The following is a 27,844-nucleotide window of genomic DNA, read 5'->3' on the forward strand; positions in this document are numbered from 1 at the left end:
CTGTCCTGCTGCGCCCCATTGACATACAAGAGAAGAAAGTGATTATAGTAGGCACGTAACAGCATTAGCACAGAATATGGAAAAATAAGCATGAACACAACAGGCAAGCAAAGAGTGAGCTAACAACTCCCACCAGCCACAGATGTTTTTAAGTTAAACAAAAGAAGCTGTGAAATTGTTTGCTTTAGATGGAGGTACATATATGAACATATTTTATACTTCTGCTACATGTATTTATTGCATGTGTGCATGTGTGCATGTGTACATGGCTGCCATGGCACACACGTGTCAGTCAGAACACAGCTTTCAGGAGTTGGTTCTCTCCTTCTACTCTGTGAGGCCCAGGGACCAAACTGAGGTCATCAGCCTTGGCAGTGGGCGCCTTTACCTGCTGAACCATTTCAGCGCCTCACCGCCACTTTCCACATCACTGACATTTACCACTAACTAACCTCACAGTGCCACCTCTTAGGACAATTCACCACTAGCATTGCCAGGATACCTAGAAAGCACTTCTCCTAAGGAAGAAATTTAGAGGTTTCTATCTGTGAGAACCTGAGATCTAAATAAAAGATCTAAATGATCTAAGTTGAATCATAGATATAAGCACTGCTCAGGGTCCCTGGAGATGATGACGGACTTCTCAGTTCCCACTGTGCTAGGTTTCCACAGAGCCTCTTTCTATCATTCCTGCCCAGTGCAGCTCCACTGCATAGGGTGTAACATTCACTCAAGCCCTCATCCAGAAGCTGGCTATCAGAACGTGTGGATGTGACAGCACCTGTGGTTAGTGTGGTAAATTCAAGCAGCAAGGAGGGGCAACAGCCTGCAGTGCTGATGAGCCATACCTAGCTCCTTCTGAATGATGTCAGGGATTCCTGTAATAGTCTTTCTCCTTTTGACTTTCTTCGGTCGTCTTACCAGAGTGTCTGTGTAAATTAGAGACCGCCGAAGGCTGGCCTGACGATCGAAATTCTCCCCTGACGTAGAATAGTAGAACAAGCAAAGCAATGTTATTGTCAAGCAAGCTGGCACCATGCACGTCCTTCCAGAAGCTTGTAAAATTATAAGAAAGTATTAAGAATGAGGTTAGCCAGTCACATGATGATGGAGGCTGAAGGAAGAAAAAAGAAGAAAAGCACATTATCATCAGAAGGCTGTTTCCAGTGTCTGCTGTGTGTCCTCCAGAGGAAGGCACCTCTGGCTCACTTCCAAAGGACCTGCAAATTTGTTAATAACACACAGTGGGAGCGATTCTTTGTCACTTGACAACAAATTACCTAACATGTGACTGCTTCATAAAGTGCCTTGATCACAAAGATCAATCTTTACATCAGTGTATATTAATGGCAATAAATAGTTTGCATTCATCTAGTCACTTCACAGAGACCAGTCTTATGCATGTTGTATTACAACACGTTAAAGTCTGAGCTTATCAAACATTGGCTAAAAAGGTAACAATTTATACGTGGAGTGAAATCATAGCAGTGGTTTTCAACAAATGGGCTGCAATCCCTTTGGGGTTGATGAGCCTTTCAGAAGGGTTACATATCAGATACCCTGGATATCAGATATTTATACTTGGACTTATAAAATAACAAAATTATAGTTATGAAGTAGCAATGAAATAATCTTATGGTTAGGACTTATGAAGAACTGTACTGAAGGCTTGCAGCAGTAGGAAGCTAGAGAGTTACTGCATTATAGTATAAGAGGCAATTATAGCGGAAACAAAAAAGCCTTGTAATGACAATGTACTATCATCACAATGCAACCCAGCAACACTGCTACTGTTGAAAATGAACTCTTGGTAACTTTTTAAGCTGTCAGGGCTTGAACCCAGGGTCTTACCAAGGCAAGTTCTCTATCAGTGAGCTGTATTCCCACTTCCTATCAGCATCTTTTAAAGTTAATCCCATTTCAGACAATAGAGAGTTTTCCCAGAGTTCAAGCCGATTAGCATATTATGGGAAACTAGAAAATAATAAGGTATCTGACAGCTTCAGTTTACGGACTGGTCTTTTCTCAACTATTTGACATTTGATTAAAGGAAGTTTTTATGGAGATACTACTTTTAAAATGAGAGTATAATAAATATATGCATTATATATTCACATAAATCACATACTTCCATCATCTTATACATGAGAAAAGTATAAAATTGATCACTCTTATTTAGTAATATTGTCATATCTTCAAAGTGGATATGTGGTAGATAATGCAACTACTACCTCATAGGAATGAAGTGTGATCCTGGTCCCGTTAAAATACACAGTCCACTAAGGAGTGATCTAATAAAGGCTTGTAAACTTGCACATTTTTGCAACTTTGCTCTGAACAGAGAAAAGCAGAAGCAATTCATAGCAGGGCCTGAAACATCAGTAGACACCAGTCAGTGATAAACAGACCGCACAGATACAGTGCTTGGACAGTGCTGAAGAGCAGAAGTTGCTCAGTGGTTGTTTTGTTTTGTTTTTTGTTGTTGTTTTGTTTGTTTTAGAAGAAAAGATACGCCCTCTATGGAGACATTAAAAAGGGGCAAAATATTACTATTAAAGTTGTATCTAGTCTCTAATATTAAAGTTGTATCTAGTCTCCAATATTTTCTGCCTATGGAGTAAGGAAACAAACAAACAAACAAAAAACCCATCACCTAAGTACTAAGACAACTATGAAGCAAACCGTATGAAGAAGAAAATCCATCTACAACATTCACATTACGACCTAAAATGGCTTTGGCAGTGTTCATTAAGTAGGGGGTATTATTCGTGTATCCTGGCATCCTCAAAAACACTCACCTAAGGTCCAGCGTCACGTAGTTAGAAGACAATTATCAGCTGAACTAAATTGCTCCCTTTCACTCATACACAGTATTCAGCTCAAACATCAGTGCAAAACAATTTGCAAATGCTTTCCGAGCGTGTTGACCCGTACATACACTTGTCTTTTAGGTAGAAGACTTGATTCACATTACAGATGATGGAATTCAGTCACATGTTCTCTTTATTTAAAACATTTCCTCTTCTTTAGACATACCAAATCTCTACAAGAGTGTAACTAAAGGGATTAAATCTCCTTGCAGGCCAGTGGCTCATTGTTTCTGTTCTGCATTTCTAAGCTTGACAGGCTCTACTCTGGATTTAAAGCCATATATGTATTGGCATTTGTTTTTCCAAAGCCTTACTAAAAAATCAAGTTAAAGGGTCAGTAATCAACCAAATTAATAAGCATGTGACCATATTTTACAAGCAGTGGCATTTGTTTCTAAAGTAATCTAGAATATTAGAAATATATAATTTAATAAGCAGAAGGCTGAAGAACCTGTGCCAATCCAACCTCCCAAGGTGAAAGCTTTAAACTTACTGCTTCTTAGGACCAGACTAGAAAAACGCATCCTTTAGAAATATGCGTGTCTACACGAACAGGAAGATCCAGAAAACAGATCAATATGCACACAGCTGTTAAACTGACATTGACATTCTGCAAAAATGCTAACAACTCAATTAAAAACAGACTGTGTTTTACAGGTCTCAGGCTGTCCATTTCATAATTAACATTCATTCACCTTGTGTGGGTGGCATTTGAAAGCCTCCTTTTATATCCGCATAATCCAAATCTACTTAGCAGCCAAACAGGTAAGTATGAAAGCTCAGAGAAAGAACTCAGCGATCCATCTACGAAGATGAATTTCACTACAATCACTTCTTTATGCCTGAAAACTCTATTTTCATTGTCCTCATTTCAAAGCAGAAGAACCTTTTACTCCAATTCCTTTAAGGGTTGTCATGTTTCATGGCATAATATGCATAGTTTATAATATTATTTTGATGGTTTTAATCATATATAATTACATTTCTTTTGCATGTAATCCATCAAATGGCTCATTTTCTTGTGGAACATATAAGCATACTGATGGCTAATGGAATAGGCAGCAAGCACCACACTGTTCTGTAGCATACATACTTATAAAAATAATACTTTAAAGATGTGAGCGGGATGGAAGGGAGATGTGCTCAAAGAGATCGGCAATGCTATTTAAAAAGAAAATGGATTAAACTGTCATGCTGTTTCTTTAAGGCTAAGTTGGTAAAAATGTAAAAAAATGTACATGGAATTGAAAATAATTCATGTACTTATTAAATTTCTATGGAAATTCTAAATGTTAATTTCTAAATATACTCTAAGATTTATTTGTTTTTTTTAATAAATCATATCTAAATGTTATTAGCCCTTGCAAGTTTACTGGTACCATGGCAACAGGCCTTCCCATAGTAATAGCCTCAGAAAATAGAAGGATGCTATGGATTTTCAATCTAATTGTTAATGAAAACTGCTTCCTTTTGGTCAGCCAGATCTAAGGAGACAGGAATCAGGCTTTGTGTGGATTTTGTGTATATGACGCTCATCACTTATTCATGGTTGTACAGATGGTGGATGCTACTGGTTTGTGTGTGTGTGTGTGTGTGTGTTGAGGAATTAACTCGGGGCCTTGTCCAGCTATCATCAATTCTAATATTTTGTATTTTGTGTCCTTCCCACACTGCCAACCAATTCTCTTTGCAGACTGCAGAAGAGATAGAGAGGACAAATTTAAATTCTATAACAGCTCTTCTAAAGTTATAAGGCTTTGCTTGGAATGCTCTGTGTTTTGTTACTGTTGCTTTAATCATCAAAAAGGGTGATGATTCAACCGAGCAATTAGTGGCCACAATACAGCCAATGTGCCAATTCTTAAAGTTGTTTCCTTGGCAGAAATGGATACTGACTTGAGGATTGAGATGCAAGTTATACAAGCTAAGGAATATTTTTATCATTCTACTAAAACTTTTTAAAAGATATGCTTTAGTTATTAATTTACTAGCTGTCTTTATCTCAAGAATTTCCTTCTTTTTCTATTTGAGCAAACAAAAGATAAGAAAATAACCAGAAATATAATAAAACAATTTTTCATTTCTAGAAATCTTTCTTATGGACGTATACAATCTTTGCTAAGGACCACATTTGTAGGATATTCCTACATAGCCAAAATTTTAGTTAAGGACAGTGCAATTAGAATATCTATTGTAGGTCTTTTTATCTAACAAACAACCAATGCTTTCATGCACACACACGTAGTTCTAGTGTCTCCTTCATTAAGGAGCAGGAGGCCAGGCCACAGCTCTTCACTTTGATGCTTAAAGAAAATGCTAACATCATACAGCAAACAAAGTCACAGACACTCTCTCAAGGACAACCGAAGTCTGACTGCCCCGCAAAGCATACCAGTTATGTTAATAGGAACCATATCAGCTTGGACCATTTGGGCTTGCTGCCGTGTCTTCTCTTCTGGTGTTGGCAGTGGAAGAGACTTGGTCCAGTTCGTCTGAGTATGAAGGTCAGAGAAGTCACCTGAGGTTGGTGTTTTAGGTCTTCTGATGTTGACAAATCTTTCTTCCTCAGACGAAGAGAGAGAACACTGCAGAGAAAGAAAGGTGTGTTAAGTAATTAGCAGGAATAATTATCAAAATTTTTATTTAAAAAATAGATTAATTTAAAGCAAGTCCAAGAATGGCTCCCCTTTTAAGAGCAGAGCAATAATTTCCTCTTGCACATGACCTTCTACATATATGACTCACTCTGGCCCTGGTCTGGAGACTATAAGTACAGCAGAAAGAAGAGTTTGCTGACCCAAAGAACCTTTAAGCCTTCTGGTTTTTCTTGGCTCTGCCACGGTTAGAAAGCTCACGACTTGGCCTAACTTAAGAAGCCCAGAGAAATGTAGCTAAGGCTACCAGTTTCTGCTTTTATTAAAATTCAGTTTGGTTCAAAGTAATTTCTAGCTTCAATCTTATTTCCTTTAGGCCCTGTCCTCAAGAAATGCTTCAAAATGATGGAGCCATTGTTCATCTATTTGTGCACTTCTAAAGCCATCTATACGGATAAAAAAGAAAATCAGTGTGAAATTGTTAAGTTATAAGAAGCTGACTAAAGCTGTTCTCTGGGCCTTATCAGAATTTCATGATAACATTTTAGCTGTGTCTTCTTTGATACAGATTAGCATCCTCACTGAAAAGCCCTTCTTCAATGCCCCTTCCCTGCAACACCTGAAACCTTGTAAGCAAGAAAGCTGTGTTGGCAAGAATAGTATGCGAGGCTTCACCAGAACTCCTGGGCAGCCAATTCTGTAATGAGGGTGACCCAAGAACTCAAAATAAATGCACCATGCTTAAGAACAAGAGCAAAAACAATACAAACAACAACAACAACAAAGCGGCTGGCTTTTGTGAGGAAAGAGCCATTTAACACATACAATAAACGTAACAGGGCTATTCAACATGACAGAAATTAAAGTGAAGTACCACTATGTGAGGAAAGTGTTTGACTTCTACTGAAGAACAAAAGGTCATGAACCTCCCAAAGTAGATAGCAGTGTGAACAGCTCCTAGATCAGTCGCCCTCTCCCACAGAGCCAAGCCCCACAACGCAAGGATAACTGCTATCCAGCTTTATTGTATTTGATAAAGGGACTCCTACTGTCCGCTCTCTCTCGTGACTAATTTGCATTTGTGAAAGTTTATCTAGCTTTACATGGTGTATTTAGACGCCTTCTAGGATGTAAGGAAAGTCTTTAAGGGGACACACAGAAGAAATAGAAATACAGAAAGACATCTCTCCATCATCTCAGACACGAGACTCCACCCTGTGTCTTCTCCTCCCCTCTGAGTATCCAGGCTTCTTGTGCTGAACCCGAGGAAGGGAAGGACAGGTAAATGCAGACAGGATCTTGATGAGTAAGCGAGCAAGGATCAGCTTCAGAGAACTGGTTCCTTTATTGGACGGGGTTATTTATTCCCTGGGGGAAGTGGCCAGGGTCTCTGGGGCAGGGGTTGTGTGGTAGTATACAATTGGAACATGAAGTATCTGCATACTCAGGCACTGGGGGTTGGGGCTGGGGGTCCTTATAAGGTCAAACAAGAAGTGAAGCCTAACAACTGTCAAGGTAAAAAATTCATACTAGGGTTGATGGTGGGGCAGCTGACTCTATGGCACCTGGTTGGGCAGGCAGAGGGAGCCATTCCTGCAGTCCTCATCTCCGGTACCTGGGGTTGAAGCTATCCTTGATCCTTCCTCCATAATCCTGGGCCATTACAGTCCCACTTAAGACCACTGCCACCAGTTTAGTGCTATGAAAATGAACTTCCTGCAAAATGTCCATCCCTCCTTCTACTTGAGTTACACCAATCTGAAAAACGGCATAGGCACAAGGTTCAACACTCCAAAACCTAGCCTCCTCAGAAACTCTGAGCGCTTCCTTTGCTGGGAAGAGGCTTCACCGTCGACCATCTACCCCTGGAGGTACTCTTAAGTCTTAATAAACGTGCATGGTCGTGACTGTTAAGTGCAATGACGGTGAGCATGGCACACTCAGACTTTAGAAAAGCAAAACCCATGGATCGACAAACGCATGGTTTTTATGCAAGGACAACAATTAAAAACACAGTGGAGATAAAAATATAAATCATATCATTAAATTTCTCAATATCTACTTTTACTGTTGCTAACTTACAACACACAAAAAGACCTAGGGAAAATGTGTTAATATGTGTAGCTAGACAAGTACACTCAATGTGCTGAGCATGCGCCACTGACAATTCTGTTCTGATCTCACACAGACCCTTAGGAAATTCCCGGCAAGATGATTCAGTGGGTAAATGCACTTACCACTAACTCTGATGCCGAGTTCAGTCCCAGTAACCCACATGATAGTGGAGAACTGAGTCTCACAAGTTGTCCTCTGGCCTCTGTGGCGTGTGCTTGCTCACACGTGTACAAGAATAAAATAAGTAAAATATTAAGATTAGCAAATGGATTTTTCAGGCACTGGGAGCTAAGCTCACTGATGTAAATCAAGTAGTTCCAGTCTTTTTGCAGTTTCAACACCCTCATTAAGTCTGACTAACAACACTTATTTCTCCATCTACAATATGCAGACACATGCAAATGTATATTAAAATTTATTTGAGAATGTCATAGTAGTTTGTGTAAAAGTCACGTGTCTGATGCTGAATCTCAATCGAGCAAGTTAGAAGCTTACTCTAGCAGAACAAACAGTTTGAAATATAGCATAATTCTGGGAGGTAGAAAGAACCAGTTCCTGGCCCAAAACCTGTGAAAGGAGGGAAAGTGAAGGACTGGGCTGATGGAAAACAGATGAGCTCCTTGACCATGTGACATCACCAAGGACTGGTGACAAGCACCACTTTTCCATCTCCTTAGTATCCTGATGAGGCTCTACAGGCCTACTAACCTACTTTTCTTTTAGTTGGCTGATGATGTCAGAGTCGACAGCTTTCACTGTGAGGCGGAACTTCCCTGCAGTTTTGGTTGCCATGGAGGATCCCCAGAGCTCGCTACAGTGTGACAATCACCCGCAAAGCAAATCCACTTTGCCACGCTCTCAAAGATCTCTGGCAAGCAAATTTCCCAGGCAAAGGAAACGCAAAATCAATATGCAAATGAGGCTGTTTCATAGTACCACCATCTACTGAAGAAAAGGCCAAGGGAGTAGACGACTGTCAGAAGACTCAAACCCCAGGCCCAAGCTGTTTATAAACACGAGGACCGTGAAAACCCCGCTGAGTCTCAGTGGCATTCTTTCTATGGGTTCTATTAAGAAAGATGTGGTTTGGATGATGCCTACCCCATGTGTCAGAGGCCTGCTTCCCAGCTTCACACTATCAGACAGTGCTGGATTGTTAGGAGGTGGGTTATAGTGAGGATGCCCTCAAAAGGGAGACTGGAACTCTGGCTCCTTCCTTTTCTGAAATGTTTGCCTTCTTGGCGACAGGTGTTGCTTGATTTCTCATTCCTGCTATGAAATGCTGCTTCTCCACAAGCCCCACAGACAAGGAGGCCAACCAGTTGTGGGTGAGACATTAATATCTTTGTCTCTTAACAAGAGGTTATTTAGTATTTGTTATACCAACTGGAAGATGACGAACAAAATCCTGCAACAGGCTGGTCACTACACCAGCCCAGTAACTGGTCTCCTACCCACTTCACACCTCTCTTTCCAGCAATATAGTCTCCTCACACGGTACACCACATCACAGTACTCCTCTCCCCAAACCCTGCAGAATTCTTATTATTAATGTCAGACAAGGCACACAGATGGAATGAGAGACATCAAAAGCAAGCAGAACAAAAGTAAAGAGATGGCGGCAGGGGGCAGTTGGTAATGTTACCCTTTTAATAAGTAACATGATACAATGAAAAGAATTGGACTCTGAGAAGCTCTCTACTCCTCCCTCCCTGATCCTATCTACCTACTTGATTACATGAAATTATTCCCTGTTTCTGAGCCTCAGCATCCAAATCGTTAAAACAACAGCAATGAGAATTCAAACACTGTTTTAGGGGATTCTTAAGTAAAATGGGAGGCAGCGAAGGAACAAATTCTGGAGATGTTCTTAGGTGTGCTGCTATGATTTATAAAGTTATGAACTACCTGGCTCCTGATAGAGTTGTACATTTGGATGACCTGTGAAGCCAGGATAATCAGACCATTTTTCTTAGTAGCTGCCAAAAGCACTCAAATCCATTGCTTCAGGCAGAAAATTCCATGTGGGCAGAATCAGAGACAGGATGATTGGGAGGGTGGCCAAATTTTCATAAAACAGACATTGTCTATTGTGCTCCTTTCTTTGATGCCTAGAGCTGGAAAGTTTAATAAAAAGTAATCATCATTATGCAAGCACACAGTATGCTGTCCCAGGTACTGTACACAGGGCTTTACAGACATTCATAGATTTAACCTTATAACAGTCTCAGGGGTGGGTATAGCACAGCAATATCATCTATCTCAAAACTCCAATACTTTTGAAAGCAAGAGCAGTGCTATTAATAATTACACAGAAGAACAGCTGCGAACCAGGGTTGTCCTCCAGGAACCACATGGGGATTCATCTCTTTACAATTTCATCTCTTTACAGAAACCAAAGCTCATGTAAGGAAGCAAAGGGACCAGGTTGAACAGGTGGGGAAGCTGCCTCAAACCTGTGCTCTCTGCATCATGTTCAAACGGACAAATGAGCCCCCAGTTCACAGTTACAGCAATGAGCGAGGCTCCTCATTTCCTTCAAAGTCTTCCTTTGATTTAAGTATTTCCTTTAATGATGCCTAAAACAACCCCTGGGGTGCCAGATTAAAAAAAATAATAATAACAGGAAATAGAAAAGACAACTTCAGTGTCTGTTGCTACCATCAAGGCCAACCATTTATTGCCAAACTTCCAATCCAACTCATCACTCTGGGGATGAATTCTATACAGGAGGTTGAGTAACTGGCACCTGGTGCCCTTTCTCTAAGACAATGGGGCCTCTGTGCACGGTCCCGAATCCACGAACACACCACCAAATGCAGCCTCTCACAACAGCACCTGCAGAAGTGCCCTATCTACGTGCAAGAAGCATTTTGGCACCTGTAACGAATCCACCCTTCAAACCTAACATGCACCGAACACTGGAGGAAAAAAGTCAACACAAGAACAAAGAGCAGTGACTTGTTCTTTGATTTCAGTTGAGGCACAAAGGTATTTTCTGGAATTTCTAAATCTCCTCTGCTGACAGCACTTTTGCTCATGGCATGTGTGTTTGCTACTTAGATATGTGCACCACAAACACTTGCAAACAATTTAATCATTTTTCTTGCCACACTACATTACCACTTTTTATATCAAAGACATGTGGCTCTCATTAGCAAATTACCTTTCTTCATTCCTAAATGGGCCGTAGAGCCTTACACTTAATAAGAGTTCTTACATAAAGATAATTAGGATAATTATTCTAGGACAATTATCCAGAGTAAATAAGGAGAATACCCCTCAGGTTCTTTTTTTCTAATGGGTTGGTCCTCACCCTCTGCTCTACCAACAACTTTGATTTTAGGACAAAGCTCCTACCCCAAGCACTTTGGGAAGTGTAATATTTGTTGGATGCAAATCAGATACTTTTCATTGGACCTTATGCCATCTAAGCATTTGGTAACTTGTGAACTTTCAATATTCTTCACCCTCCTCTCACCATGCTGCCCCCCAAACCTCCCTAGGAAATAGAAAAGGGTTTTCCCAGTAGCATTTGCCCTTGAGAGTGGCTTCTTCTGCAAGCTCTAGAGTTGTTAGCAAGACTTGGAGAATAAAGTTTTTTAACACTGTAAGAACTGAATTGCAGTACTAGCCTTAACACAGAAGTACCATAAAATGCTGGTATGTTCTATGTTTATAGGATCCCCTCTGAAGTGAAGCCTCAGCTCGATGATCTACAGAACCCAGTGAAGATTTAGTTACATTTCCAAACTATATTCTGGTTTTGGTATCAGACTCTGCTGGCTCGTGCATTCAGGGTCCACAATGCATGAGTCCTGACTGCTTGCAAATCTGCACAGGCAGCTTTCCTTCCTTCTTGCTGTTAACGTTTTCCAGCACCCGAGTTACTGATGTTTGGGCGCAGCCCCACCGTCCTTTTCCAGTAGCCCATGGACGGAGCAGAGCAAATCCACTTCTCTCTAAGGGTAACTTGCTAAATTAACTTTGGAGGGAATAACAACACTCCTACACTGAGATCTCTGGTCTGAGAACTTTTTTTTTCATGTCAGATTTTTGTTCTTTCATACAATTCTAAAGCCTCCTTGTACAGATCATGTACATCCCTTCCTAAATTTACTAAATTTATTTCCTTACTAAATTTGATCCTTTTGTCTGCTGTAGTAATTTTCAAATTTCATCTCTTATCCTGACTATAAATATAAAATTTACTGATTTCTGTATATGCATTATGTAGAATAGTTCAAAATTTGTAGTTTTTCTGAATTTGTCAAGTATGCATATTTAAAATTGTGCCAAGAGTAGTAACATAACCTTAAACTTTCTGAATTTTGTGCTTCTTGTATAAGATACAACCTTTATTTTATTTGTTTATTTGTTTTGCAGCACTGAGTATTACAGTGATGGTCTCTCAGAAGAGCTAAGCCCTCAATCACTGAGGAACAACTCCTTCTGAGATACAGTTTTTCCTAATTGTGCCAGACGGTTCTTCCCATTCAACGTTAACTAGTATCAATGGCAGTTACTATCCTTCTCTTATGCCCCATTCTAATGGGAACCGCACACATACCACAGCATGAATGTTGAGGCCAGAGAAAAACATTCTGGATTGGGTTCTCTCCTTCTATCCTGGGTTCAGGGCCTAGAACTCAGGTCATCAGATTTATAGAGTAAGTATTTTACCCTATGAGCCATCTCCCCTCCCCCCACCCTCCCCCCACAAAAATGCACATATACACACATGCAGGCAAAACACTCCCACACATGGAATAAAAATAAATCTTTAGAAAAAGAACTGAGCATTTCCTTTTGCTTTGGAACAGTTTCAAGTACTGGACTTGGCCCTTTTTCATGAGACAGGTCTATCAAATATTTGCTCTCTTCTGGGGTCAGATTTGATATATCACATAAATTATAAAATCGCTTTCACTATTCTCTCTTCCATCCATCAAAAGGTGTCCAACTTTAATTATATTTGTAATCACCTTTCCTCCTTTAGAAAATGTTTAGTTGCTGTGCTGGGCATTCAGCTGGGAGGTAGAGAGTCTGCTTAGCATGTTAAGGCCCTAGGTTCTACTTCCACTACTACTAAAAAAAGAAAAAAAAAAGTGAGTAATTTCCTACTACCCAAACAACAAATCAAACTCCTTGTCATTCATTCTCTGTCTGTCTCTAACTCTCTCTTTCTCCAGTATTCTTTTTCCCACTCTGGGTGACAAAAATTTCTAGTAGTGGGGTGCAAAATAATCAAATGTGCCTTGTGTTTTTGGCTAAAACAGCTGGTAGAGTGGTGTAGATTCACTGAGGTGGGGAAAGCTGTAGTGACTGGTTTTTTTGTTGCGTATTTTTTAAGAGGGTTCTGAGAAGAGCATAACTGGATTTGAACAGGTCTGTGAGACGGACAGTGAGCAGATAAATGTTTAAGTTCAGGCAAGAAATTAGCTTAAAGCTGAGAAAGGTGCCCACACCTATAATTTCAGTGTTCAATGACTAAAGCTGAGGGGTGGTCATGGACTCAAGGACAGCCTAAGCTGGCTATAATGTGAGACCCTGTCTTAAAAAAAACAGAACCCAGAAATTTAGAAAACTTCCATACATGGGATTTAGAATGAGGAGGATTCAGTGAGTAACATGATTTGAGCTTAGTGTGTTGATTTAGACATATGGAAGAAAAAGAGCATCCATGACTAGTAGGTCATATAAATAAGTGACAAGGAAGCCAGGAAAGGAGTGTGGTGCTATGAAAGCTAAGTAAAAACTCTAAGAAGAGTCAAAAACAATATAATGTTGCTGAAAGGAAAATATGAATTTTGAGAGCCACTGGTTTCGTACCATGAGGATGACCACTGGACACAAGGGTAGTTTCAGCAGTGAGTTGAGGACAGAGGTTGGGAGGCCTTCAAAAGAAACTATGAATAGAGGCAGTGAAGAGAGTAAGTCTAGAAAGTTCTTTAGAAAAATCGAGGAAAGAAAAATCTGGTATAATTGGAGGGATATAAAAGATCAAAGGAAGGTTCCTTTAGGATGAAAGAAAACTTAGTGTGTTCATATAATGATGGTTATGGTGCAAGCAAGAAAGAACCCATTAGGCCAAAGAGTGAGGGGTAAATTTCCCATCTGATGTTTCCCAAAGAGTGTCCTTATTTGTTCCACCGGGAAGACACTGAGTCCTATTGTATACCAGGCCGTAAACTGGGTACTTGGGATATAATGGGAAAGAGGAGGATTAGGAACCGTTTACCGACTGTGGTGGCTGTTATGCTGTGCAGACAATTCAACTGGCCTGGCATTAGGGACCTTTAGGGTGCTGACAATGTCCTATGTCACTACCTGCATCCTACTGCATCATCTGGGCCAGGTGCTTCAGATATAACTGGTCTGCCACTCCCACCCATTCTCTCTCTCTCTGCTCTCTCTTCTCGTACTATTTCTGCCTCTGCTTCTCTTCCCCCTCTCTCCACCTCCACCCAATAAATCTCTTTCATATCATTGTATGTGGCATTTTAAAATATTGGTGCATTGGCTGGGAAGGGCTCTCCCAGTAAGATCGGGTCTGGTCATGCCAGGACTCCTTATACCTAGCCACACTGCCCACACAGATTTGTCTTCTCTTCTACCTATGGCTAACCACACATGCCCGGGACCTGGATTTTCAACCTACAGCCACTATAATCTGCACCAGTCTTTAATGATCTATTGCTCTCACCAGACTTCACTTTTAGGTAAGCACCCGGCCTTGGCCAAGGGCCCTGCTGCACATACAGATGGTTGTAAAATTGCCCTCCACCACAGCCCCAGGCAGCTTTAAATTGTGCCACCTCAGGCCCCACAGACCTGCTGCAGGCCCACTGCCCTTGTGAGTGGAGGAGGAGGTTTGTAAATTTCACAGATGCCTGCTCAGCCATGCCATGCACAGTTTTGAACTGCTGACAGTAAGGCCCCTGGACATGCAACCCCGGTCCTACCACACCGCTGCAGCTGCACAAAACTCGTGGCTAACCACCATGTTGATTTTGGAATAAAAAGGGCAGAGTCATGTTTCCGTCCCACTGTTTTCAGAGCTGCACCACTGCGCTTCGGGGCCGCTGTACCCCTCTCGACCTCTAAAGCTGCCCGCCCCTATCCTTTCCCGCCGATGAGATTCCCTTTATGAGAACTCAGCTTTACTGCTGCTAAAACCCTGGTACCAGGCACCGAGGACTTAGCTGGGCTACCTCTGACTTGCCATGCTAGTTCGTTAACAAACCACTAGCTGAACAGTCCATTTCCACTTGCCCTTCTCATTCGAAGGAATGGCTTTTTCATATTCTCTCCCCTTTGAGACACCTCTGGCTTCTACACCTATATTTCTCCTAACCAAGCATCAATATTATCCAGTAATACTAACAGCAATAGATGAAGTAAAAAGTTATTCCCTATTTCTTTTTTCTCAAAGTCCTGTCTGTTTCTCCCTGCCTGCTATCCTACTAAATAAAAATACTCTGATTTCTTTTTATGCTCTCAAAACAAAAGACAAGAAAACAAAAACCTGTAAACCTTAAGGTGACCACATCGTATGAAACAATTTAAAAACTTTTAAAAATCATAAATAACTGTTTATTTTATCTCCTTTTAGACTAACAAAGCAACAAGTCTCATTTTATAGTGGTATAGATTTTTATATTAATTCAAAGTAAAATTTTTCAACATGCTATATATATGATTCAACCCTGGTTCAAAATAATTTTTATGATGCTGAAATTTCACGGTTATAAAGGTCTCAACCTTGGTTCAAAATAATTTTTATATGATGCTAAAATTTCAAGGTTATAAAGGTCTATTCTGATTAACAAGCTAATTTAAAATGTATGTCTGACTGCCTATGTCTTTACCAGTTCCTGAATTAATAAGTAAATGCTGCTTCTCCCACCACCGGCTGCCTGTGGATCCAAATTCACCACTAGGCTTTCTGGCTAATAGATTTGTGTAATTAATTCAAATGTAATTTTAAAGTTGTTTTATACTGTTCTACTATATTATTGGTTCTAAAACTCATAACTTCTAAACATTTTTGCCTAGATACCCTTAAACTATATGATACAATGTTAAAACTAGGTCACTGTGCTGTATCTTCACTCTCAAGAAGGTTAAAATATATTTGGAATTGTTTTTTTATATGATAATATTATTAGTCTATAATATAACTTTAGACTTTTATAAGCTATGGACTTTTATGAACTAAATCATACAGAAAACTGTTATGCTCTCTCTTTCTCTTTACCGACTATGTTTATGACTGTTAAGGCTCCAACTTAAAAGGGATAAAACCTAAAGTCCTAATCTTTAATTGATGGTTAAGAAATGCAAATTAAGAGTCATCTTATAGATAATCAAGTCTTTTAACATGTCCAAAATATATTTAAGAGTCCTACAGATGCAGACACAGTCTCACTGCCATCTTAACTAAACAGCTGAGGATGGTCCCTGAATCTCTATATAAGAGTTTAGTAAAAGTGATTTTTAAAGCCTGAGAGGAGTCTTCCTGACTGGCTCAGCCACAGCAGAAAACTATGCTCCAGGCCTTTGTTGCTGCCCTGAGGCTGTCAGCCTTCCCACAAAGGAAACAAGAGGCATGTGATGCCCCATCCCACAGGGACCTGAGTCCCCAGCTGCCTCAACAGCCATGCCCTGCCAGATAGCAGACTGCCCTCTGGAAGTCAAAATGCTCCCATGCAGGCTTGTCCTCTGTGCCCCACCATGTAGGCTCAACCAGCAAAAACACCACAGATACTTCTAGCCTTTCAAGCTCCTTGGCCTGATGGAGGACAGATGGCTCCTAGATTCAGAGACCTCAACCAACCTTGCTGAGCCCAGAGTAATGCTGTAGGTCTGTTTTAACCTCACAATCAGGTCCCAAGATTATATTGCCAGCCCCTGTCATGAGAGGCTTCAGATGCCAGATGCCTTCCCAGTTCTCTTCATATGCAAGAGACCAGGTGGATCTTCAGCCTCACTCCTACAGCTGCTACTGTCAGGTCTAGACAGTCTACTTTGTTACTAGACTCAAAAAGCAGGTCTCAGATGGAGGACAATGAATGCTCATAGTCTTGTCACCTATGTCTCATAGTAAATTGGATACAAGGCCTGAGGATACAGGAGTTTAAGTTATGAGGATCTAAGAAAATGTTTGAGGGTCTAAAAAGGTGTTTTAAGGTTGATAAAGGTAAGTTAGGCATGTTTGAGGGTCTAAGATGATACTTCAAAGTTGATAAATGCAAGTTATAAAGAAAAGCTTCTAAGAAAATGTTTGAGCATCTAAAAAGGTATTTTAAGGTTGATAGATGCAAGTTATGAAAACTGGAAGCTCTAAGGTGATTTAAGGTATCTTAAATACATAAAAATGGTTCCTATTTCTTCCTGTTGCTATGCTGCTGTTACATTAACTGTCCAGGGCTTTGACATTTACCACTAGAGCACTGATTTATTAATCGAACACTGATAAAAAAAATTTCACTATATCATCCACTATCATGGTTCCAAGCTCAAGATTTTAACTCTCCTTTTAAATATAGACTTAAAAGTTGTTTCTCATTGTGCTAGACTGACATACATCTAGTGTTCTGGATAGAGAGAAGCCTCTCTTCCACGATGTGTAATCATACAAAAGGTCAAGATCAAAAGAGCTTTTGCTCCTTCTACCTCATGGAGGGCTTCTGCCTTTCCTAAGCTCATCTCAAAGAATGTTCATGCTTTTAACCCAACACTATTTCTCAAGCCTGTGCTATGCTGTAACACAAATGTGTATGTCTACTGCCTTTTCTACAATGTACATTTCACTGCAGATTACAATGGTGATGCTAACATGTCTAAAGTTTCATTTCCTTTGTAAAATTAAAAAGGGATTCTTGGGAAATTCACCTGAATCCACCTATCAGATCAAATGAAGTCCAGATAAGCACTACCAACCAACAGCGTATTTTCCCACCTATTGCCTATCTAGAAAGTGAGATTCCTGTTTCCCTGGCTTGGGACTCCTCTTTTCTGGCTACCTGATCGCTACATTCCTGCACCCAACACCAGTCAATTGGTGAGTCTTCTCTTCTGGTTGGCATAAATGCTTCCTACCATTCTCACCAACCTACATCCAAAACCCTTCATCTAGGGCCTTCTTTTTGCTTGGGTGAGATTTTCTCTCTACCAACCCTTCTTGCACATCTATGACACACTAGCTAGGTAAACTGTGTCTCCTAGAGGCAACTACTAGGTGCTCTTGGTCTCTGGTCAATGCTAATGAACTGTTGGAACAGATTGTACCATACTAATCTACTGAGTCAAACCTTGCCTTTGGGATGCCTCTGGCAGTTCACTGACTCCTACCTGCCCAATGGGGACAGTCCATTTGTCTGTTCCTCCATTTGTCTGCTCCTCACTGGGTTGTCTTCTGGAGAATTTTAGAGCACCCGCATTAAGGGCTGCCAAGCTTACACACCTCTGCAACCAAACTTGGCTTCAATTTTCCTTAGATGACAGATCTAAAACAAGACCTTTTTAATTACTTTCAGCAATTGGGTAAATAAGGGTTCCCTATGCGCAAGCTTCTCTTCTTTGAGCCAAAATCTTCCCTCTCTGTTTTCTCTCCCAAAAGTTTCAAATGTACACCTGAAAAAAATTTTCTCCCTGACCTACTTAACTTTGTCTTCTGCCCATATATATGTTCCAGTATCCTGTTTCCTACCACCCAACACAGTGCCACAGATGCTCCAGCCTAACCCCGTAGACTGCATCAAACTGGATGAAAAACATTGGCACAGTTGAAAGAATGCACAAAGATGGATATGATGATGGCCCACATAGTAGAAACTAGAGAAAGAGGAGTACAGACACAGAAGGTATGAGGTCAATGGGCCATACTCTCTTGTAATAATAAGAAATAATGATGAAAATATTTTTTGTGATGAGCATCTAGAAAGCTAAAGATAAAAAAGAAAATACAGATTTACCCTCAATTGTTTCCTTTAACTTCAGCAAATCCCATAGGTCCCATAGGTCTAGGTCCTACCCTAGAGCCTCTCACTGCCACCCCTGTCCCTGTCCCCATGCGTGTTGTCTTTCCTGGATTACTGCAGTAGCCTACTGTTTAGTCTGTTTGCATTAATAATCAACTCCCTACAAGCACATAAAGTAAATTAATTAGGAATTCATATCATGTTACTTCTCTGTTCTACTCACCTACTAATTCCTTATTTCACCTAAAATCAATCAGTCTGAGGTCCTTGGTGACTGCTCCAATGGTTCTCATTACTTCTGTCCCCCTTGCCTGCTATCCACCTGCCCTTCTCCATAGCTGTTCCCACAGGAACCATACTCTAGTCTCCGGACTTCTGTATTTACTATCTCTTCTTCCTAGAGATGTCTTCCCAGGATATTCAGGGATAGTGTTCATATACTTCATCCCAATCTTTGCTCTAATGACACATTCACTGAGTCCTTGTTGGATGGCTCCATCTAATATGGCAGTCTTCCTGGTCTAGAAGAATCCTAGCCATTGCTTTATTTATCCTCATGATGCTTATTATCACTGGTATATACTATATTGTGCCAATTGTTCACTACTGTCATTCTTTCAATGGCAGGGATCATTTGATGGAGGCTTAGGATGTGAAACAATGCTTGGCGTGATGCATTGCCTTATAAATATTTGCTATAAATGAATGAATGAACTGTCTATTCAAAAAGATCAACCTTATTCCACCTTTTAAACAGGAAAATGAAAGCCTTGCATAGCCTGTGAAACATCTACAGAAACAGTGCAGCATATATTAAACTTGAAATTGTTCTCCTAATAATAATAATGATAATATAATAATGATGATGATCATAATAATAATAGAGCTCTGACTCACCACCTCTTCAGCACTTCCTAGATCTAATTCTTTGGTTATCTCTTACCTGATGCAACAGCTCAGGTCAGAAGACTTTTTCCTTCAGATATTACTAAATGCCAAACATGTAGGCGTTCTAAGAACACAGACAGGAGAATGAGGTGCAAATGAGAGATTTTTTTAAATTTAGTTATTAGTAAATAATTTATGAACAACATTTAGGTGTGTTCACGGGTGCATGCATGAATACGCGTGTGCACAAGCAGGCCAGAGCACAACCTGTGGGAGTCTGTTCTCTGATTTCACTGTGGGAGTTCTGGGGGCTGAACTCGAGTCATCAAGCTTGGTGACAGGCACCTTCACTACAGAATCAAGGAATTAAAAAAGTTAATATGTCATAGAACGATTTAGCTTAAAAACAATGGTGCTAAAGTGAGAAGAAGGAAGGGAAGCAAAGAAGGGAAGAAGTAAGATAATTAAAAAGCTAAAGGCTGGAGTAATAGAAGAAAGAAAACCAAACAGAAGGTAGAAAAGGATCCTAGATGAGGAGTTGGAAACTGAAACAAATGGAAATAGAGTATAATGACATACCTAAAGATGCCAAAATGTAACCCACTATGCTGTATCCTAACCTTAGAAACATTAATTTTAAAAGAGTGGTAAGAAGAAAAAGGAGGAAATGTGATATGATGGTGGCATGGTTAATTTCAATTAAACTGACAATCTAGATTGATCTGGGAAAGGATCTCAATGAGGGATTGTCTAGATTAGGTTAGCCTATGGGCACATCTATGAGGGATTATCTTGATTAGTAGAAGACCTACCCACCGTGGGTGGCACCATTCCCTAAACAGGGGATTATGTAAAAGTGAAAAAGTCACTCTGAACAGTGACATACATGTATTCATTCCTTGCTCTCTGCTCTTGGCTGTGGATGTGATGTCACTAGCTGCTTCAAGTTCTTGTCATCTTGACATCCCCACAATGACGGACATAACCTAGAATAAAACCTCCCTTACCACAGCAATAAGAAAGGAAACTAAGATAAAAGGCATGGTTTGTTAGTTATGACTTAACATGTACCTAATACTAGTATATTTTATAATACAAGATAGTTTAATATCTATTTTAGTATGAAACACATTTCTTATTCTCTCTTTTTTAGGGAAGACCTTGGTCATGACTGGTAAGTATTCTACCTCTAAACTATTTCCTCAGACCAAAAGTGAACTTAACAAACTGCATTGAGATAAAATTTAGACTGAACCACCAAAAACAAAACAAAACAAAAACATCAGCAATGGTGAATTTCAAGAATGTCAAGCCAAGGATCAAGTATTAACTTGGATTTTTTAAAATCATGAAAATAACTTTATGTGAGCAAAGAAGTAAGCTTTTATTTGAGATGGCTGTGTGCTTTTCCGAGGCTGTGGTGCAAACACCGTTCGTATCTGTGCCTCAGAGGGAGCCTACGACACTCCTAGAGAGCAGCTCTTCTACCACACGTCAGGGAGTCTCTGATCCATTTGATAACGAAGAAAGGTCATGTGAAGGGGTTGGCAAGATGGTGCAGTGGATGAAAGCACTTGCCATGCAAGCCTGATGACCTAAAGGTGGGACCTATGGCAGAAGGAATAGACTCCCAAAAGTTCTCCTCTGTCCTCTCCACTGTACAGCTACATTCACGCACGCACGCGCCTCCATTCTACTAAAGATCTTGGAGAGCTGCCATCAAAAGCCAAGTCACTGCCAGGGATAACACTTGGATAGTCAAAGCTTATACAACCATGCGACTCCCAGGCACCATTTCCGGTTATTCCCAGGTACTGTTTCTGGGCACACACTGGCTTTTCCTCCTGTGGGGATCAGTGGAAAGAAGGCTTGAGGTCTACCTGGATACACACAAATTTCAACGTACACTTCACCGCTGCTTTTCATTTTCCTTACCCATGCCTATAAAGAGAATAAGAGTTTTTGATATTTGTGAACAGATCAATGTTGAAATGGCTGCCTGTCCCATTATATAATAGTAAGCAACCATCTTTGTGTGCCTTAGCAAAATGACTAGCCTAACATGTGGGCATATCCTCAAGAAACCACTAAAAAATGTTCTGTGATAAAAAAAAATCCAGCTGGGGATGAAGGCAATGGTGACCTGACACTCTCTTCTGTATCAGACGTACACTTCAAATACACATGCATCACAAATGCACACTCTGATGTGGTTTGTGTGTGTTACAAGAGGCAATGCGAGAAAGGGAACCCACAGTCACTAAGTGAATGGGAACAGTGTGATAAAACTAAGCAAAAGCATTAAACATCTGGCCTATATTAAAAGAATTAAAAGATTTGCTTTTGAAACAGGTTTTTACTTTTTTCTAGGGGTTTGAATATATGGTTTACATCTCTGTGGCCCATGTTTTCAAGCTTAGTCCTAAGGGAACAATTTCAGGGATGGGATTTTCAAACAGTACGACTATTAGGAGTTTTATAGGTTATTTAGGGTATGCTCTTGAAGGGAACTGAGGTAGTTCTTCTTGACCCACCCACCCACTCTCTTGCATGCTGTTATGAGATGTGAGCTGTTCTCTCATTCCTGTCACTGCATCTACCATGATGTGATAGTCAAGAGGACTCTCACCAGAGCTGCATGTCATGTCTGTAATCCCTCAAACTGCAACCTACACACTCAGAAACAGCCTTCTTCAGCATTTCATTATTGACAAGGGATAGCTGACTAGAACAGAGCTCTCTGAGAGGTGAATGAGCTCCTGGTCATAATAAAAACCAAAACATTTTGGAAAGACATCTTTTGCTATCTAATAAATATTCAAAATGTACAAATGCACGGAGTAAATATTGCTTTAGTGCATTTCTTAGAGCCTGTCCTCACCCCTCTTTTTGTAAAAACTAGAATAGTTTTACATTTGAGAAGACACTACAGAGACAGCACTGAGAACTTCTGATGGGTTCTTCACCCATTACCCCATCAGGATGAGATCACACAGAGTCAGGTGCTCTTGTCAAAACCAAGGACTTAACTCATGGCAATACTCAACTAGAAAGACAGCTTTATTCTAAGTCTATCAGCTTTCGTCTGCTGCACGGTGCAATGCAGGTGCCCAGGCTGACCATAGCCTCACCTTTCGATCTGTTTCTGCATCTTCATCTTCATAATCATCGCATGGACTGGAGCTGGCTGCAAAGGTGGGTCCCTGAGAATAGTATTGAGAACTTCGGCAGCCATCTCGCCTCAGCTTGTCACATTCTGCAGAGGAAACAGGCATCAGGAAGAGAGAAGAATTCATTAGAAGCCAGAACTTATCGAGTCAGTCCACTTTATTTAACTTATCCAGTAATATTTTCCTAAGCAAAATACGATTTCAAAATAACGGTATAAATGATTAAGGTTTATTAAGGCACTAAATATCACATTAATGCACTTTAAATGGATCTTGAGAGCGCACCACAACCCTATGTGGTAAACACTTGTCAGCAACTCTGTTCTCAGGAAATTGAAGGTGAGCATAATTAAAACACATGTTCAGTATGCTAGGCAAGGAAGCAATGAACTCAGAATTTTACCCCTGGGCCTTAGTTACTGTACTATAATTGTTGTCAAAGAACTGCTGGTTATAATATAACAGCTTTTCAAAACCCAAAACACAAGTGATGACAAGCCTTGCCTGTTTTTAGGACTTTGCAGAAGTGACATGAGAGATCACATAATGGCTGTGATCTCCCTCGCTTCACAGGGAGATGAGGTGGGGGAGAGGAAAGAGAAGGGAGGAGAAGGGGAGGAGAGCACCGGGCACAGGAAATGAAACTCACAGCTTTGGAGATGCTAAGCAGGTGCTGTATGTATCACTCGACCTGCATTTTAATTTTGACATAAAAGTTGCTGGGTAGAATTTCACAGGAAGCCGTGTGTTACTCTGCGATACCTGCCAGTCCACAGAGGAATGCCTGGCAGCAGCATGGACAGGAACAGGTCCATGCGCCTGGGCTGTCAGGAGGCTGGGGCCTCAGGCTGTGTCCTCAAAGGGAAGACACTGCAGAGAGGACTCTCCTCATCTGGGCCTGTGAGTGGGAAAGGCATTAAAGGCTTCTCAAAGCATCAGGCACTGTTCTTTTGCTACCCAGACCCATTAAAGGAGCAACTGCCAGGCAAGAGGAGCTGTAATAGCAGTTCTCTTAAAAACCAACTTTCTAAAGCAGCAAAAAAATATTTGCTTTTCTAAAAGTTCTCTCTTTATAGAGTTTTTTAAAGCCATACACCCAAAAGCACGGAAACAAACTAGGGCCTCTCCACAGCACCAGTATAACACAGGGCCTATGACTCTCGCTGGAAAAGGACAGTCACTTCTGTCAAACATAAAAATATGAGGCTTTTGTTGTTGGTTATGAACAGAGGCTAAAGGTCCTCACTTTTCTTTATTGCAATGGGAGTTGATAGAGAACTGTAAATCAGAATTTAAAACAAAACCCATGTCATGATAACAGTCACGAAGTTCTCTGAAAATGTCAAGGTAACTGGAAAATGAACATCATGAGACAGCTAAGTAACAAAACTTCAGTGGTTATGGGAGAGCAACCATTCAGAACACCGTCTGGAATGCAACCTTCAAGTACCTGATACTTCCGAGAGCCAAACCATTTTTTAAATTACATTCACTTATGGATTTGTTCATCATGCCTGTGGAAATGAGAAGTCACTCATGCAATCTAGGTCTTTAGTCAAAGAAATATTTTAACAATTCCCCAACAGATATCAATGTCTCTAAGACTATCTGTGTCTTCATCCTGCAGAGATAATGTATTAGGAAACACAAAAAATATTCAAATGGTATCTCAAAAAATATCTGGGATTCCTATTTGATTTGATTTTTAAAAAAAAATACCTACTCTATGGGAAGGCTAAAAGCAGTTACACTCAATTAAGTAGTTTTACAAACCATATTTTAACACAACCTAGTGAAGTTAGTACTTAATTGTTGCTACTAAAGTCACTTTTCTTTGGACATAGAAATAAGTTGTTCCAACCATCTCTGTAGTACTGTCTTCTGAGGTCTGGAACAAACCTTACAAGATGAGCTACTATGAACCACTACTACTGACAGCTACTGATCTACGCAAGTCAGGGTTCTCAAGAGCCTGACAAGTGAAAGAATCTAAAGATAGAAGCCAAAGCCTTTAGACCAAGCTCTTCTGTTCACAATCATTTTTTTCTGGCCACACTAATTAACCGTGTAAAGAATCTGAATGGCAGCACATACCTGTAATTCCGGCATTCAGGAGGTTGAAGCAAGAACAAAAAATAGCTCAAGGCCAGCCCTGCACTAACCTAGACTATGCCATAAATAAATAAATAAATAAATAAATAAATAGGCAAGAAACAATAGCAAAATAAAACCTTTAAATTTTGTTTTATGTATTGATGACAATATTTGAAATACTAGGAAAAATATTTTCCCTAGTTGCTAGTGGGAACTCCTGGGCTACCCCATTTCTAAGGGTGATGTTAGCTGTTATTCTTTGAAGAAATAGCTAATAATATTAAACACAGCTAAAATGATTGGTACATGTTAAATCTTAGAAGCCTAAAATACTTCATAACAGCCACCCATTCATTAAAAAAATCACGAAAGGTTAGCGACCATGAGTGTATGGTAGGTGTAGCCACCCAGTGTGAAAGACAGCGCATGTTTTTCCTCTTATGACATTCATATCAGAAACATATACATTGAGTTAGTGAACAAATGCAAAAGGGAGCTGTGCCTGAAATTAAAGGAGGAAGTTTAGGAATTGGCAGATGACCCCCTTTTTTCCCTTTCTTATCCAATTTCTGAAATGAAGTAAACTCACAAAATTCCAGTGTCACTTATTCCAGCTCTAGGGGAGATTTAAGAGAAGTTCCTTTATCAGCCTGCAATAGATCCTGGCTTCTAAAACCAGGCCTGGCTTTGTTCGTTAAAATTCAATGTATTGTGTGCAGAATAAGATATAAGTAGAACAAATCATCGTGAATAAACAAAGACTCTTTAAATGCAATAATGAGATAATAATAACTGCAAGCTAGTACTTAATTTATAGCCAAGTTACACCAGCAACTACAAGATAGAAGCAAGATCCTAAACGTAAAAGCAGACCCATGTTTAGCCCACACTTTTGAAATAAAAATGAAGGTTAAAACTGAGCTACTGTTCCTGAAGGGCTGTTTGGGTAAGGATCACTGTTGAGGCCTCTGCTTTTCCAACTACTACATTTACCTTCCTTCTTTACCATAAGAAACAAGCACAAACATTTCCAGTAAACCAAATTTTTAGATATAGAAGAAAGAGTAAGGTTATAAACAAGACAGCCATCTAACCATCTCATGAACTTAACTTTGAAATGACAACAGAATCTACTGCAAGGAGACACAACCTGAGCTTGATCCTTAACATAAACATAAGAAGCTGGGCACAGAACACACACCTGTGATCCCAGTACGGGGGAGACAGACAGGAGGCTCCCCAGCACTTGCTGGCCAGCCAGTCTAGCCAGTCAGCTAGACTTCAATGTGACTGTCTCAGGACAGTCCCAGGGATGGGAAGGTGGGTGTGGGAGAAGGGGTTCAGTAGGAAAGAGCACTTTTTACACAAGAGAGAGAGGTCCTGCATTTGGATTCCCAGAACACACTTGAAGGCAGGTATGAGGAACAAGTCACGCAGGCTTAGCTCCTGATTCAGTGAGAGATCCTGTGTCAAAGAATTAGGTGGACACCTGGTATCCTCTTCTGGCCTCCATATGTACATACACCACACACACACACACACACACACACACACACACACACACACACAGAGAATGACTGAAGATACCTGGTGTCAATCTCTGACTTCATACGTACCTGTATGCAAGCACATGCTCACATGTGCACATACACACATGTACATACATACCCCACATAAAATTTGAAAAATAATCTATTAAAGTAAGTTTTCAAGAGCTATTTTCAACGTTTATTTATCTTTGGGAACTCTTATTGAATTTCTGCTTTCTGATGTTAATGCTTCTACATTTACTTGAGCAGTCACAATGAGCTAGAATATACAGTGGCTACAAATAGTCCCAGATTCTTAGTGCCTTAACACAACAATTTCAGAATCTCAGTGGCAGAAGTAGCTATTATACTCCTCTCATACAGCCACAGCTGGCAGTGGGTCTGGCCCCCATTCCTACCTAAAGACACAGCACACCGAGGTCCACCTCACCTGGTACTTGAAGTGAAAATCTGGTGTTTCTCACACACCTGCATGCACACACACCTGACTCTTCTGCCAGGAAGTTACATGAGCTCCATCCACTCCAGTGGTGTTGAAATAAGCAGAAGGGTTAGATCTAACTTCAAGGGAAACAGAAATGTAGCCCTACCTCTGACAGAGGGAAGAAAATGATAGTATTTCAGAACAACTCAGAAAATCCTACCGAATGGAAGAATGGCATTGACTTTAGCTTCCAGATTTTGTTTCCTTTTCTCTCAGCATATTATTATTTCCAATCCTTCTAAAATGAGGCAGAGAGCCTTTTGACAAGCAACTTGGCAACCTCAATGAAAATCAAACCTTTTGTTTCTGTAAGAGGGATTAATTGTTTTTAAGAGCATGCATTAGAACAGTCAAGCAGCCTTTTGGAATCCAGATAGACTTAACACAGAGCTAACTTTACGTGAAATCTAGGCGGCAGCACACAGATCTCTTAGGACCTCAGATTCCAATCTGTCAAACTGCAACGTTACTCTTTCTGAGAAGCTGCAGTGACATTAATTTAACAAATACTTTCCAATCCTCTGCTTACGCTTGGTGCGAGACCCTGGAATGTAGAACTTTCACTGAGCCCTCCAAAAGGAGGGTGTGCAAAACCCTCAAATAACCTCCTCCAATACCCACTGCTGTTAGAATTTACACAAATTATAACTGCTCTGATTTTCTACTATAGATCGAAGACTTCATAGCTAGGTGTACTTGGCTGTAAATCATTAAGATTCTGCTATCTATCTATCTATCTATCTATCTATCTATCATCAGATTTAGCTACAATTTCATCAAAATACCACAAAGCTGTGAACAATTCTTTCCCTAAGAATGCAAGACACTTCTAGTGGGGTCCTCTGTCAATGGTTGGAGTCTTAGTACAAAATAGGGCTAAATCACTCAAACTTAACTCCCAGATTTATAAAATGATTACACATCTAACTAACTTTACATGATAGAAAGCTTCATGATTAAGAGTGGTTTTACGCCAGATAGTCAGTAAATATATTGTAGCTTATCAAAGCAAAGAGGGTCTCTGGTGTAAAAGTATGATTTATACATTGAACTGTGTCCTCTCAAAAACTATAGCAATGTCCTCAGCCCTGGTG

At 40.3% G+C, this 27,844-nt stretch overlaps 1 protein-coding gene across 8 annotated transcripts in view; it reads right to left on the minus strand.

Annotated features, from left to right (window-relative positions):
• The window catches only part of Nhsl1 (NHS like 1), a 215,289-nt gene that overhangs the window by 19,121 nt on the left and 168,324 nt on the right, over positions 1-27,844 (minus strand). For 5 of the 8 annotated variants that reach the window (XM_021644509.2, XM_060380222.1, XM_021644506.2 and 2 more), the window contains exons 3-5: positions 22,584-22,708; positions 5,263-5,455; positions 849-980 (exon numbers count right to left, since the gene is read on the minus strand). In XM_021644509.2, coding sequence (XP_021500184.2) covers positions 849-980; positions 5,263-5,455; positions 22,584-22,708 — 450 coding nt within the window. Of the gene's footprint in view, positions 1-848; positions 981-5,262; positions 5,456-7,701; positions 8,308-22,583; positions 22,709-27,844 lie in introns of those variants that run through there. The other 3 variants (XM_060380223.1, XM_021644504.2, XM_021644507.2) reach the window with 2 other exon arrangements.

The sequence above is a fragment of the Meriones unguiculatus genome, chromosome 3, assembly GCF_030254825.1.
Source record: "Meriones unguiculatus strain TT.TT164.6M chromosome 3, Bangor_MerUng_6.1, whole genome shotgun sequence".
NCBI classification, from domain to species: Eukaryota; Metazoa; Chordata; class Mammalia; order Rodentia; family Muridae; genus Meriones; species Meriones unguiculatus.